The sequence below is a fragment of the Dromiciops gliroides genome, chromosome 2 (genome assembly GCF_019393635.1).
Source record: "Dromiciops gliroides isolate mDroGli1 chromosome 2, mDroGli1.pri, whole genome shotgun sequence".
Classification (NCBI taxonomy): domain Eukaryota; kingdom Metazoa; phylum Chordata; class Mammalia; order Microbiotheria; family Microbiotheriidae; genus Dromiciops; species Dromiciops gliroides.
In genome coordinates this window covers 516,654,743-516,668,350 of record NC_057862.1, presented here as the reverse complement: position 1 = coordinate 516,668,350, position 13,608 = coordinate 516,654,743, and the positions used below count along the sequence as shown (strand labels likewise).

Sequence of the window (13,608 nt, the reverse complement as noted above, 5' to 3'; positions counted from 1 at the left end):
AGCTGTGTGACCCTGGGCAAGTCACTTAACCTCCATTGCCCCGCAAAAAAACCCCAAAAATAAAAAAAAAAGAATTAGCTTTGGCTTTTGCAGATGTGTTTAACCTCAGCAACACCAAATGCTACTGGGAGACCAGAATCATGAATTGATTAGTTTCAGAGTATAACAGTCTTTAAAGATCTATTTCACTTCCTTTTGAGATTCTGACACCTAATTTTTAGGTCAGAGATCATAGGACTTACTTAGAATGTGGGGCTACTGAGATAAGTATTTCCAGTGGGTCAAAGGTATGGAGTAATTAAAGGGAATTTGCCAACCATAACTACACTCTTACATCATGCTTAGGCCTGGCCATTTCTTCAAGGTATGATAAGATATAAAGCAGCACTAGAAAACTTGCCAATAAAGAAACCTCAATTTTCAGTGCTTTTCATATATTCCTTCTGGCTTCCTGTGAGAGAGATGTCCTCTGCTGTCTTGATGAAAGGTGACTTTAGGATTCTGTCCCAGAGAGTTGTCAGATGCCACTATTGAGAATTTTCACTCCTGCCCATAATTCATAATCATTTTGGGTTTTGGATTTTTTTTTTTTTGGTTGGGCAGGGCAATGAAGGTTAAGTAACTTGCCCAGGGTCACACAGTCAAGTTAGTAAGTGTCAAGTGTCTGAGGCTGGATTTGAACTCAGGTCCTCCTGAATCCAGAGCCAGTGCTTTATCTACTGCGCCACCTCACTGCCCCAATTCATAATCATTTTGAAACAAATAATAATATAAAAATGACAGTAACATAGTGGGAAAAGTTCTAGGTTTGGAATTAGGAAGACCTAGGTTCAGATCCCAACTCTGACCTTAGTAGTTGTGTGAAAATGGGCAAGTCTCTTAATCTTTTTATACTTCAGGCATTCCCTAGAATTTATATTCAAAATCTTGGTTCTACCACAATGTGACATTGGGCAAATCATTCTCCTCCTTTGGACCTCAGTTTCTCATGTATAAATTTAAGGGGTTATGTTAAATGACATTTATGGTCCTTTCTACTTCTGTATCTATAATCCTAAATCATGATTGGGTTGTTATCTTCTTCAATGAACGGCATTCTTGCACTAGGGTTCTACACTGCCTCCTCTCCACCTACACCCCCCCACACATATGAAATGGATCAATTTATTATACACCTACTACGTGCCAGGCATTGTACTAAGCTCTAGAAAAACAAAAAGAGGCTAAAAAAACCCCAAACAAAAAATAAACCAGTTCCTGCCCTTGAGGAAAGATCCTTTGTGTTTTTCTGTAGTGATTTTTTTTTTCCTTGTGGGGCAATGGGGGTTAAGTGACTTGCCCAGGGTCACATAGCTAGTAAGTGTCAAGTGTCTGAGGCCGGATTTGAACTCAGGTACTCCTGAATCCAGGGCCAGTGCTTTATCCACTTGTAGTGATTTTTAAAAATAATATTTTATTTTCCATCCAGTCACATGTAAAGACAATTTATAACATTAATTTAAAAAACCTTTTGAGTTCCAAATTTTCTCCCTCCCACACCCTCTCCCTCCCTGAGACAGAAAGCAATTTGATACAGGTTATACATGTTCAATCATACACAACATATTGCCAAATTAGTCATGTTGTGAAAGAAATACATGGGAAAAATACAGAAGGTGAAAAATATTATGCTTCAATCTGCATTCAGACTCCATTAGTTCTTTCTCTGCAGGTGGGAAGCATTTTTATTCTAAGTCTTTTGGAATTGTCTCAAAATACTGTATTGCTGAGAATAGCTAAGTCATTCACAGTTGGTCATTGTGCAATACTGCTATTACTGTGTACAATGTTCTCCTGCTTACTTCACTTTGCATCAGTTAATATAAGTCTTTCCAGGTTTTTCTGAAGTCAACATACTCATTATTTCTTATAGCATAATAATATGTAATATATAATTCCATTATAATCATATACCGCAATTTGTTCAGCCATTTCCCAATTGATGGGCATGTCCTCAATTTCCAATTCTTTGCCACTATATCTTCCATGACAATAAAATCTCCAGCTTTATTTGGCAACATGTTGCTTTCTTTCTTTTTTTTTAATTTTTAATTTCTTGTGGGGCAATGAGGGTGACTTGCCTAGGGTCACATAGCTAGTAAGTATCAAGTGTCTGAAGCCAGATTTCAACTAAGATCCTCCTGAATCCAGGGCTGGTGCTTTATCCACTGCACCACCTAGCTGCCCCCAGCTTTCTTTAAAAGTTTTTATGAACACATTGCATTTAGGACTTGCCATTTAAGACAAAAACATCAGAACATGGGAAATATACTAGTACACAATTTTGATTTGTTAACCCAATCTCATGTACAACATTCAGGGAATCACCAAGTTACATTTTGTTGTCTTTTTACTTGAGGACAAGAACATGAAATAAAAAGCATGGTGAAGGCGCACAAAACTCTGTATCATTCATCCATCCAATCCTTTTCTTTTCTTTTTTATAAGTGAATGGCTAAAAGAAAAAAAAATTGTAGGTTGTTCCTCATGGACTTCCAAATGCTGAATGACTTTTTCCTCCTTATGGCATTAGGTAGTTTTCACAGGGACAGATCTTGTGTTGAGTGATTGAATCTAAAGAAGAAGAAAAGTTAATTCTTTAGGAGGGTCACATAGTAAAATGACAGTGTAAGTATGCGTACACAGAATTATGTCTTCATTTAAGAAAGAAGATGTATCTAATTCTACAAAAAGAAAATCATGCAGTAGTGGCTGGAGAACTGGACAGGATTAGAAATGTGGGTCCTAGTCTTCACTCTGTCCTTAAGTAGCTGCATGTACTGAGTAGGAGACACTCATTAATTGTTGAGTAGATGATCATAGACTCTGGGCCTCACTTTCCTCCTGTGTAAAGGGATGGGGTAGAATTAGATCTTCAAGAACTCTTCTAACAAGGTTGTTTTAACTTCGTTCCTTTCTGTGCTGAAATTTTCATTCCTAAAGTTCCATCAAGCCTTAATATTTTATGATTCTGTGAAAATATATAATGAGGAGACTCTTGGTGTGGTACTGAGATGTTATTGTAGCTCAATTAGTGAAGTCAGTTGTGGTTGGCAGGTGGCAGCAAACATTTCCTTTGGCTTTCTTTAACAAGAGCATTTTGATTTCTTTTGACTGGAGTTGAAAGCTGCCAGTGTTAGGGTTGAGTTAGAGAATCTCAAAGTTGGAAGGGAATTTGGAGATTATCAAGTTTAAAACATAAATGACCAAGAATATCCTCTAGCATATATCAGACAAGTTGACTTTCAGCCTTCTTAGGCTAGATATCCCCACGTATCTAATCTGATTTTTATATGGCATAATCTCAAGACTATTCACCATGCTGTTTGCCTTTCTTTGGATGATCTCTAGTTTATTTACTTATTACTCTGCCTTTTCAAAAATGAAGTACCTAGAACTGACTGTGATATTCCAGACATGGTCTGACACTGGCAGATTTAGGTGGGACAACTGCCTCATTTGTTCTTGATATTATGATTATTTTAACGCAGCCTAAGATTTAATGCCTTTCTTGGCTGCTCTATCACACTTTTGATACATACTGAGCTTACGGTACACTAAAACCACCAGCTCCTTTTCAGAGAAACTGTTATCTACTGACATCTCCCCATCTTATACTAATGAAAAATTTAACTCAAGAATAAAATTTTACCTGTATCCTGAATATATTTCATTTTATAAGATGTAGACCAAAATTTTAGCTTTTCAAGATGTTTTAAAATATGACTGCTAATTAATGTTAGCTATCTTTCTCAGCTCTGTGTCATTTGCAAATTTGATAAATTTACCATCTATGCTTTTACCCATGTCTGATAAAAAAAATGTTAGAGAGCATATAAGACCAAGCATAGATTCCTAGGGCACTATACTGGAGACTTCCTTCTAAATTAACATTGAAGTATTGATGATTATTTTTGGATCCAGCTATTCAACTGATTCCAAATCCACCTAACTGCACTATTAACTAGCTTACATTTCTATGTTTCTTCCTTGAGACTTGGCAAATGCTTTGCTAAAATCTTTATTTAAGCATCCCCTTGATCTAGTAGTCTAAAAAATGCTGCCAAAAAGGGAAAACAAGGTTAATCTTGCATGACCTGTTTTTGATAAAAACCATGCTGAATTTGTGTAATTCCCTAGATAGAGATAGGACCTGGACTTGTGATTTCATTGGCAAAAACATCTCTAAGGTATGGAAACTTCCTCTTCTAATGCCAGGTTACACTTTCTCTGTGACTTACAGACTTAATAGTGTGAGATAATAATGGGATTCTATAAGATCCAGAGACCCTGGACAGACCTTTCTTAAGGCCAGTCCAGAGTCAGGAGAATTTCAAAGGAAATGTGGTTGGACCTTGGACTGTGAATAGGGATTAAAACCATACCTACCTGAAGGCTTTTTCTCCTCAGAGGGCTCCTTACTCTGACATCAGCACACACTACACTGAACCACCCTTAAATCCAGTAAACCAATAGATTTGAATGATGCTAGCCAATTAACTTTGAGCAATGTGTAAGGGTGGGCTCTCCTCTGGCTGGCAGGGAGCTTACACAGTCACGTGCTCTTTTACCCTGGGGCATGGAAGAGGCAGCCAAGTGGCCCACTCTTGGGGGCTCTTGGTGCTCAAGGAGGCAGGACACACATTTTTCTCTCTCTCCCCTCTATCCTAGGTATGTAGGGCTTCTGATCTTTCTGAGCAATGTGCTATCTCTTTACTAACATTTAACATGCTTTAATAAATGCTTAATGCCCCAAACTGGTGCAGTAGCCTCTAATTTCTATGGAGCTACATATTAGAACTCCAGCTAAGTTTCCCTACACCTGGGACAGTATATAGGGCAACCCCATATAATTTTAATCGTCATAATGAAGTTGTCTAAGACACTAAGAAATTAAGTGATTTGTCCAAGGTCACATAGTATATGTATCAGAGGTGGGACTCAAATCCAGGTATTGCTAGTTTCAAAAGGCCAGTACTCTAACCACTATCCCTTTGATAATTTACCCTTTTAATAATCTTTCCAATAATTTTTCCAGGAATTGAAATCAAATTCACAGGCCTCTAGTTTGCAGGCTCCAGGAACTTTTCTTTCTTTTTTTCTTTTTTGAAGGACATTTGATCTTCTTAAGTACTCTGAAAACTCTCCCACTGTCCATGATCTTTCTGAAATCACTCTGAAGTTGTTAAGCTTTCACATCTGCCAATTTTTTCAATTCCCAAGGTACTGAAATCAAAGGTACTCTTTGTTTCTTTGCCACAAAAGCTATGATGGAGTGGTCACTTCTTCCAAGATTCCTATCATATTATATAGTCCATCTTAGTCTATCGACTTGAATTTACCAAACTCTCTTATTATCTTCTCAGAGGAAATAGAAAGTGTCACTTTCATCCTATTCATCATGATCACTGGTCATATCTTTTTTTTTTTAATTTTATTTGTTTATTTTTTTTTAGTGAGGCAATTGGGGTTAAGTGACTTGCCCAGGGTCACACAGCTAGTAAGTGTCAAGTGTCTGAGGCAGGATTTGAACCCAGGTACTCCTGACTCCAGGGCCAGTGCTCCATCCACTGTGCCACCTAGCTGCCCCGGTCATATCTTTTTTAAAAAAAAATCTTCCTCTTTCTCCAATATAGCTACAAACTCATTTGTGGTGTTCTTCCTTTTCTTCCCCAATCTTAGTTTATTTTGAGCGAGATAGGGCCAGTATTTACCAGGGTTCCCCTCCCCATGCTTTTCTTATAGAAAGGTGACAAAGTTGTTCCTGGGACCTGATTAGCCCCCTTGACAAATGTTCCTAGTTGTAAAAAGTTCCACTCATGTGCAGTCAGAACCCCTTCAATCTGGTAGCTGTCTGAAGATAAAGCCTGCCCTGATGCTCACATGTTTCCATATGGAGACAAGGGGCAACATATTTATAGACACAAAGTGCCACTTTATCTTGTTGCATATCTTTGCTTTGTTAGGGCTAAGTAAACCTCCTTTTGTCTGTTCGATGACTAATTGGATCATTTTGTCCCAACATCAAATCTGTAAAAACAGTCTAAGTGTAAGACCTAACACTGATCTTGAATGATTGTGATATTATTTTAAAGGGCCACGTATTTGCTGTTTTTGTTTCTATATTCTATTTATATCTTTTAAAAACAGAAATTGGTTAATTGGTTCCTTTTGCAGCTATACATCTCTTTAGACAATATCCCTTTTTCTTGTTATGGGAACTGTGTGTCCCTTTGTGTCATCAGAATTTTATTCTAGAGATATTTACATCTCTTCTGGGTTTATTTTCCATGAAGAATTTTAGGACATGGGATTCTACTTGTCCTTTCTCTGAACCTTTTGAAAATTGTGCTCCCCAAATTTAGTATGTATGTCAAACTATAGCAGCTCTCCTCTGCTACTCTATCACAAAGATGGAAAGGTCACTTCCCCCAAGATCCTCATCATTTCCATCCCAGCATCTAGTTCGGTCATGTTTGTAAAAGTCAGATTCAGAAGAGAATTTCCTTTTTTGGGTTCCTTTACCTTTTGAAGGATGAGATTATTATTAAATCTAGAAATTATGAGCTGTTCTGATTATGGGAAAGACAGCAGGGTCTCTAGAGATATTTGGATAATTGAGATCTTCTAATACTACTATAACATGCCTCTGGGCCAGGTTTATGATCTGTTTCTTTCTTTCTTTCTTTCTTTCTTTCTTTCTTTCTTTCTTTCTTTCTTTCTTTCTTTCTTTCTTTCTTTCTTTCTTTCTTTCTTTCTTTCTTTCTTTCTTTCTTTCTTTCTTTCTTTCTTTTTTTTGGTGAGGCAATTGGGGTTAAGTGACTTGCCTAGGGTCACACAGCTAGTAAGTGTAAAATGTCTGAGGCTGGATTTGAACTCAGGTCTTCCTGAATCCAAGGCCAGTGCTCTATCCACTGTGCAACCTAGCTGCCCCTTATGATCTGTTTCTAAGGTGATCTGTAGTGTAATCCAGTAATGATAACAATTCTGTTCCTGACTTTATCTTTACCCAAACGTTCTCCATCAGATTTTCCTCACTGGTTCCAGGATTTCCTCACATTAATTAATAGATCAAGAAATATTTATTAAGTACCTACTGTGTGTCAGGCATTGTGCTCCGTGCTAGAGATTCAAATACAAAGAATGAAACATTCTCTCTTCTCATGGAACTCACAAGATCATCCATTCCTACTTGCAAGGTGCTTATATTCCAATGGGGAAGACAAATACATATATAAGTATATAGAGAATATAAAGAGTAAATAAAAATATAAAGTCACATGAATATATCTTCTTAATATAAAAACCAACTCTGTCTCCATCCCCTTCCAACACCTCTTGGCCTATCCTGGTTTTTTTTTGAATAATGAGAGACATATTGCAGCCATGGGTTTCATCCCGCAATGTGTCACTGATATCTGTGAGGTCAAAATGACATATTTTGTTTGGATTTCTAGTTAATGCTATAACCTATTATGCAAGTAAATAGCATGTACTGAAATAGATTGTTGACCACTGACCATTGAGTATGAAATGTTACTAATGAAACTGATGACAAATGGCTATTGGGTGGCACGGTAGAGTACCAGGTGTATAGGTAGGAAGACCTGAGTTAAATCTGGCTTTAGATACTAGGTTTGTGACCCAGGGCCAATCAGTTAACTACTGTTTGCTTCAGGCTCCTCATCTGTGAATAGGGATAATAAAAGCACATACATCCCAGGACTGTTATGAGGATAGTATATAATAGGCACTTAATAAGTGCTTGTTGGCTTCCCTTTTTTCTTTCTCCAGCCACATCAACATCCCATAGTTTGGGCTTTCTCAAGTTTCTACAGGTGTTTGGGAGGTAGAACACTAAAAGCTTAAGTTTTAAGACCTCAATCTACTAATATGTTAACTTTTGTCTTGCATGTATTATGCTGTTAACAAAATCAAGGCCAATTATCTTTTAGTAATCCTTATAAGTCTTTCAGTTTGTGTGTGTGTGTGTGTGTGTGTACATCATAACCAGGCCTGATAGTATTCCATCACACACCACAGTGATTCTTTCACGTCTGTCAGATATAGTTGGCTTGCTCTCTCTCTCATGGAAGTTAGATAAGGGATAAGAAGGAGAAAGAAAAAAAGGCCTGGTTGTGATGTGTACACACACACACACACACACACAGAGACCTTTTTTAGTGTTCTTTAGCTAGTGTATTTAACATTTACGTAGAACAGAGGAATATAAGGGGGGGAAATGGGGTATATAACAGTTTCTTCATATTCCACCCGGGGAAGTAGAGCTCTGGTAATATTTGGCTACTGAGGAAGGCATGACAAGGACTAAGAATTAAAATGGGGTTCTGACCATAAGAGAGATGATTGTTGAATTGAAAGATTCAGAGAATAGAATAAAGGAGTAATCAAAGAGTTTGGGGAAGAGTGAAACAAAAGAGTACTCAGAGCAGATGATCTTGGCCTTGCTTATGTGACTTTCTGGTTCAGCCTGGCTGTCTGATAGGAAGACAGCTTTGTAGTCATTGGAGGGCTGATGGAGAAGAGACCCCAATCAACAGCCCCTCTTTATATGAAACACAAAGTAGTAGGTGACCCTGAAGATATCACCTCAGCTGCATTATAGAAGACTGAAAGAGTTGTAGCAGAGATTATGGTTTTATGACTTGAGAGAGGAATGCAATTGTATTTAGGGTTTATGCTTGTTATTTGAATGACTCGTGAGTAAGGGGACAGTATAGCAGTTACCTAAGGATCTTTGTACCTCAGTGAACAGATGTAGTTATTTCAGTGGGAAGGTAAGTTCCACTGGACACAGCAGAAATGGGGACAGCCATCAATGCTAGGAATGCACTATTTTACTTAAGAACTAGGCATCCCTCTGACCTGGAGGGAACTCCTCCTTCTAAATCCTTAACCATAAGCACCCCCAAACAATCCTCCTTACTTTCTTTGAATAAGTTCTCCTGAGGAACTCTTTAGTGTGGGAAGCAAGGAAAATAATTTGATACTCAGTTCTGTTGGGAAGATCTATCACTACCTCTCCCCCCCCACGCTAGATTTGAACTCAGGTCCTCCTGAATCCAGGGCTGGTGTTTTATCCACTGCACCACCTAGCTGCTCCAGTTCATGGTCTTTTAACTAATGCTTGTTCATTCATTCATTCATCATTCTTATGCCTTGGTCCCCATATACTTAAACTTTAACAACGTTATTATCTTTGCAAAGGTTGAACAGACTAGCTAACTACAAAAACACAGTTAAGAGAAAAGACGATATTGAAAGATGATGGGAAAAAAAACCTAACAAAAAAGTTGGAGATCCTCTCTTACTGTGGGAGTCATACCTAAGACCTGCTCTCTCTGCTTGAGAACAGGGCATCACATCATGGTCTTCTAGCAAGTGGTCTCATGATACAATATATAAAAGCACTAAACAAACATAAGTGTGAGAACAAAGGATCATTTGACAGCTCAAGGATGGCTGAAAGCCAAGTATCTGTGTCTAGGGATCCACTACAGCCACAAATTCCTGACTGTAAACACAAACTTGATAAATGATTTTTATCCAAATTTACTTGGCATGTGAAGATAACCACATCCAGAAATTCCACTGTGGGATTATATGAATAATCCTGAAACACCCAATAAAGTGTAAATGTAAGGACAGATGTTAGAATAATATCAATCCTATCTGGCTGAAAAAAAGAGTAGCAGTAAACTGAACTATACAGAATCAATGCCTATGACAACTTAAAAAAACACCACTTTAATAGGTCTTGGCACACATGGAGGTAGGAGTTTAGTGCCCATGTATCTGTGTGGTCTTCTAATTTAGACATACACGTAGAAGCCCACTGGCACATAGCCTTTTTGTTGTTGTTGTTGTTTTTTAGTGAGGCAATTGCGGTTAAGTGACTTGCCCAGGGTCACACAGCTAGTAAGAGTGTCAAGTGTCTGAGGCCGGACTTGAACTCAGGTATTCCTGACTCCAGGGCTGGTGCTTTATCCACTGTGCCACCTAGCTGCCCCATAGCCTTTTTATAGCATAGTGGGCAAGTCATTTTATTTGGCTGTGTCTGTTTTTCATTTGTAAAATGGGCCCAGAAATATTTGCATAAAATGTTCAGGAATACTATGATGAAAGGTTTTGGATTATAAAACACTACTGTTATTTTGGTTGCATGCTCACCAAAAGAATCCTGAATCTGAGAGTATGAAGAATTTAGAGATCATCTAACCCAGGCTCACTCTCAGTGTAATAATCCTGTCTTTGATCTGGTCATCCAGCCTGTTTGAACACTTCCAATGTTTGTTAAACATTCACTGTGTACCAGGTGCTACAAAATACTTCAGAATATGCATGGGGGATACAAAGAAAGGCAAAAACACAGACCCTGTTCTCAAAAAGCTCAGATTCTAATGGAGAAAACATGCAAAAAAACTGTACATACATGTAATATGTTGTGTAAATGTAAGTAAACTCACTGTTACGCACAAAAATGTTTCATTATTAAATGGCTGCAATTATTAAAACATTTTCTCTTCTTTTGATCTCTTGTACTTTCCATCCATTTCTCCTACTTCTACCCTCTGAGGCTAAGCGGAAAAGTCTAATTCCACTTCTGGGTAACATGGCAGTCTTAGACTTGGAGTCTAGACCTGGGTCCAAATGCCTCTGATACTTACTAGCTTTGTGACATTGGGCAGGTCACAATTTCTCAGTCTATTTCCTCATCTGTAAAATGGAGTTAATAATATCTGTAGTGCATATAGTGTTGGTTAAAGCACTGGGAAAAATGTAAAATGTTATAACAATGTAGCCTATTACTATCCATATATATGGTATCTCCAAAGTCTTAGGGCACTGTTAAGCCATTAAAGCTTAGTGTGGATGATGTGTCCCTAATACAGTTGTACATACTGTATTAGCCTTTCAAATGTTTGAGAACTGTTGTCACGTACTTTTCTAAATATTTTTTTTCTCTAGGATGGACCTGTCTTTTCCTTAATTCTTCTATTTCCCCAACTATAACTCAGCATGCCTTTTCCCACCTTCATTGTTCTTAGTTTTGCTCACCAATTTTAGTTTATCCTAAGCTTTAGCACTACCAAAACTATTGGTATAGCTTTGTGCCATGTTTTTTATATTCAGTCCACTTCCTGTCATTGACTTTTGTATATGTCTTTTAAAAATGTAAGTTGGTTGGCAAATAATTATCTGTGCAACTATATTGGTTTCTTTAGTTAACTTCCCATTTTGTGTGTTCAATATTTTACTCTAGAGATACTCCCATACCTACTTGGTTGACTTCCCCTGAAAAATTTTAGTCCATGGGTCCCTTTCTATCCTTCCTCTAAAACCTTTGAAATGACTTCTCCCAATATCTCTGGTACATGTTGTACCATGACTGGTTTTCTTCTTTTCCTCTAGCTCGAATCCTAAGATGAGTTGTCACTTCTTTCCCCAAATTGCCATAATTTCTAGCCCATTCACTGGGTTCCTCCTTGTTGTTGAAAATCACATATAGAACATAAGTTCTCCAAGTTGTTTCTTCTACTTTTTGAAAGATGAAATTTTCATTAATCAAATCAAGAAATCATTAGCAGTTCTGTTTTGGGTGGGGAGAGAGAGAAGGGGGATCCAGGTGATATCTGGATAATTGGAATTCCCCATTATTATTGTGCCAGGTTTGTGATCTATTTCCTGAATTCTTCATCTATTTCCTATTTGTCCAGGTGGTCTATAATATATTCCAACATCTACAGTTTCTGGTTTTGTTATCATCACACAAATGATCTCCATTACATTGTCCTTGCTGATTCCTAGATTTCCTTTCATGTATATATCTTAGAAGAAACATTAGTATTTCTTGTCTCACCCTTTTTACTTATGCCATTTCTTTTGAATGAACCATACTTTTCCAGAGGCAAACTTCCCTATCTGCATTCAACAGAAACATATGCTTATATTCTTGCATACCTGTTTCTCTCTGCTCATTCATTCTCTACTAACAACTACCTTCTTCTGATCCATGTGCTGCCTCGCTGCCCTCACAGTCCTCCTCACTCAAGGCCTCTTCCAAACAGTTCCATCAAGCCTGTATGCACACCTCAGATGACAGCAAGACAAGCATTTTTTCCCTCATCTTCTTTTGATATGCATATAATTTTGCATTTAGTATTTTAAGGGGTAAACTATTACCAGCACTGAAATATTCTTAAAGAACGCCATTTTTACATTGTGAGAGTGAGAGATGGCATTATGGAGAAAGTCATTTGGAAAATAATGAGCTAGTTCAACTTCTTCCTTTTACTGATGAGGGTAATGGGCCCTGAAAAGGTAAAATTTCTTGTCCAGGTAGTTAGTTGCAGAACCAGCACTCAAGTACCTGCTTCCTGACTTATTCCACTGTTCTTTTCACTATACTACCATGCCTTCTTATCACTGTGGTGAGGGGGTAAGGAATGGGGAGGGAAGAGGGGAAGTGATGTTCACAGACTATGGAAGAAGGGGGCTGATTCCACTGGATACCCTGAATATAGAAAGCAGTATTATAAACTGAAACTATATACATACTGCCATTAATAGAACAGTGCAACATTTGAAACAGAATGTGATATGGGTTCCCAAGATTCTGTGGCATCATATTATATTCTTTCAAAGCTAGAGACCTTTCAGGAGAGTTGTTTAATAAAGAAAAAGGAGCCTAAACATTGTGTTTCTTTCTTTTTTTTTTTTTTGGTGAGGCAATTGGGGTTAAGTGACTTGCCCAGGGTCACACAGCTAGTAAGTATCAAGTGTCTGAGGCCGGATTTGAACTTAGGTCCTCCTGAATCCAGGGCCAGTGCTCTATCCACTGTGCCACTTAGCTGCCCCTAAACATTGTGTTTCTTTCTTTTCTTTTCTTTTCTTTTTTTTTTTGTGGGGCAATGAGGGTTAAGTGATTTGCCCAGGGTAACACAGCTAGTAAGTGTCAAGTACCTCCTGGAGGGTAGTTAGGGTTTTCCTATTCTTTCAGAGACACTTGTTCTCTCTTTGTTAACCTCTAATATATTTTAATAAATGTTCACTACCTAAAGTGTTAAACTGTTGTCCTAGTTAACTTTCCCCACACATGGGACAGGTAAGGTGACCACACACATTTAGGTTTTTTTTTTTTTATGGGGCAATGGGGTTAAGTGACTTGCCCAGGGTCACACAGCCAGTAAGTGTCAAGTGTCTGAGGCCGGATTTGAACTCAGGAACTCCTGAATCCAGGGCCGGTGCTTTATCCACTGCGCCACCTAGCTGCCCCTACACACATTTAGTTTTACCCATCACAGTTCCAAACAAAGAAAATACATGATGAATGTCTCCTCATTATTTTTAATAAGTGGGCACTTGTTCACAATAAAACCCTTTCAGTCTTAAGTCAGGCAGGAAAGGACAAAGACTCAAGTTTTATCTCACTTTTACTTAGACTCTTCCTCTTCCTTTCCCAAATCATTCCCCCTATGCCTTTACCCCCCCCCCCAAAAAAAAGTAAGGAAGGAAGAAAAGGGAAAAAGAAAAGGTAAGAAAAGAAAA

At 38.0% G+C, this 13,608-nt stretch overlaps 1 protein-coding gene across 1 annotated transcript in view; it reads right to left on the bottom strand.

Annotated features, from left to right (window-relative positions):
- Nucleotides 1-1,947: 1,947 nt before the first annotated feature.
- Nucleotides 1,948-13,608, bottom strand: part of MCPH1 (microcephalin 1) — a 325,091-nt gene continuing 313,430 nt past the window's right edge. Inside the window, exon 14 of the mRNA XM_043988990.1 lies at nt 1,948-2,613. Coding sequence (XP_043844925.1) covers nt 2,561-2,613 — 53 coding nt within the window. The 3' untranslated portion in view covers nt 1,948-2,560. The remainder of the gene's footprint in view (nt 2,614-13,608) is intronic.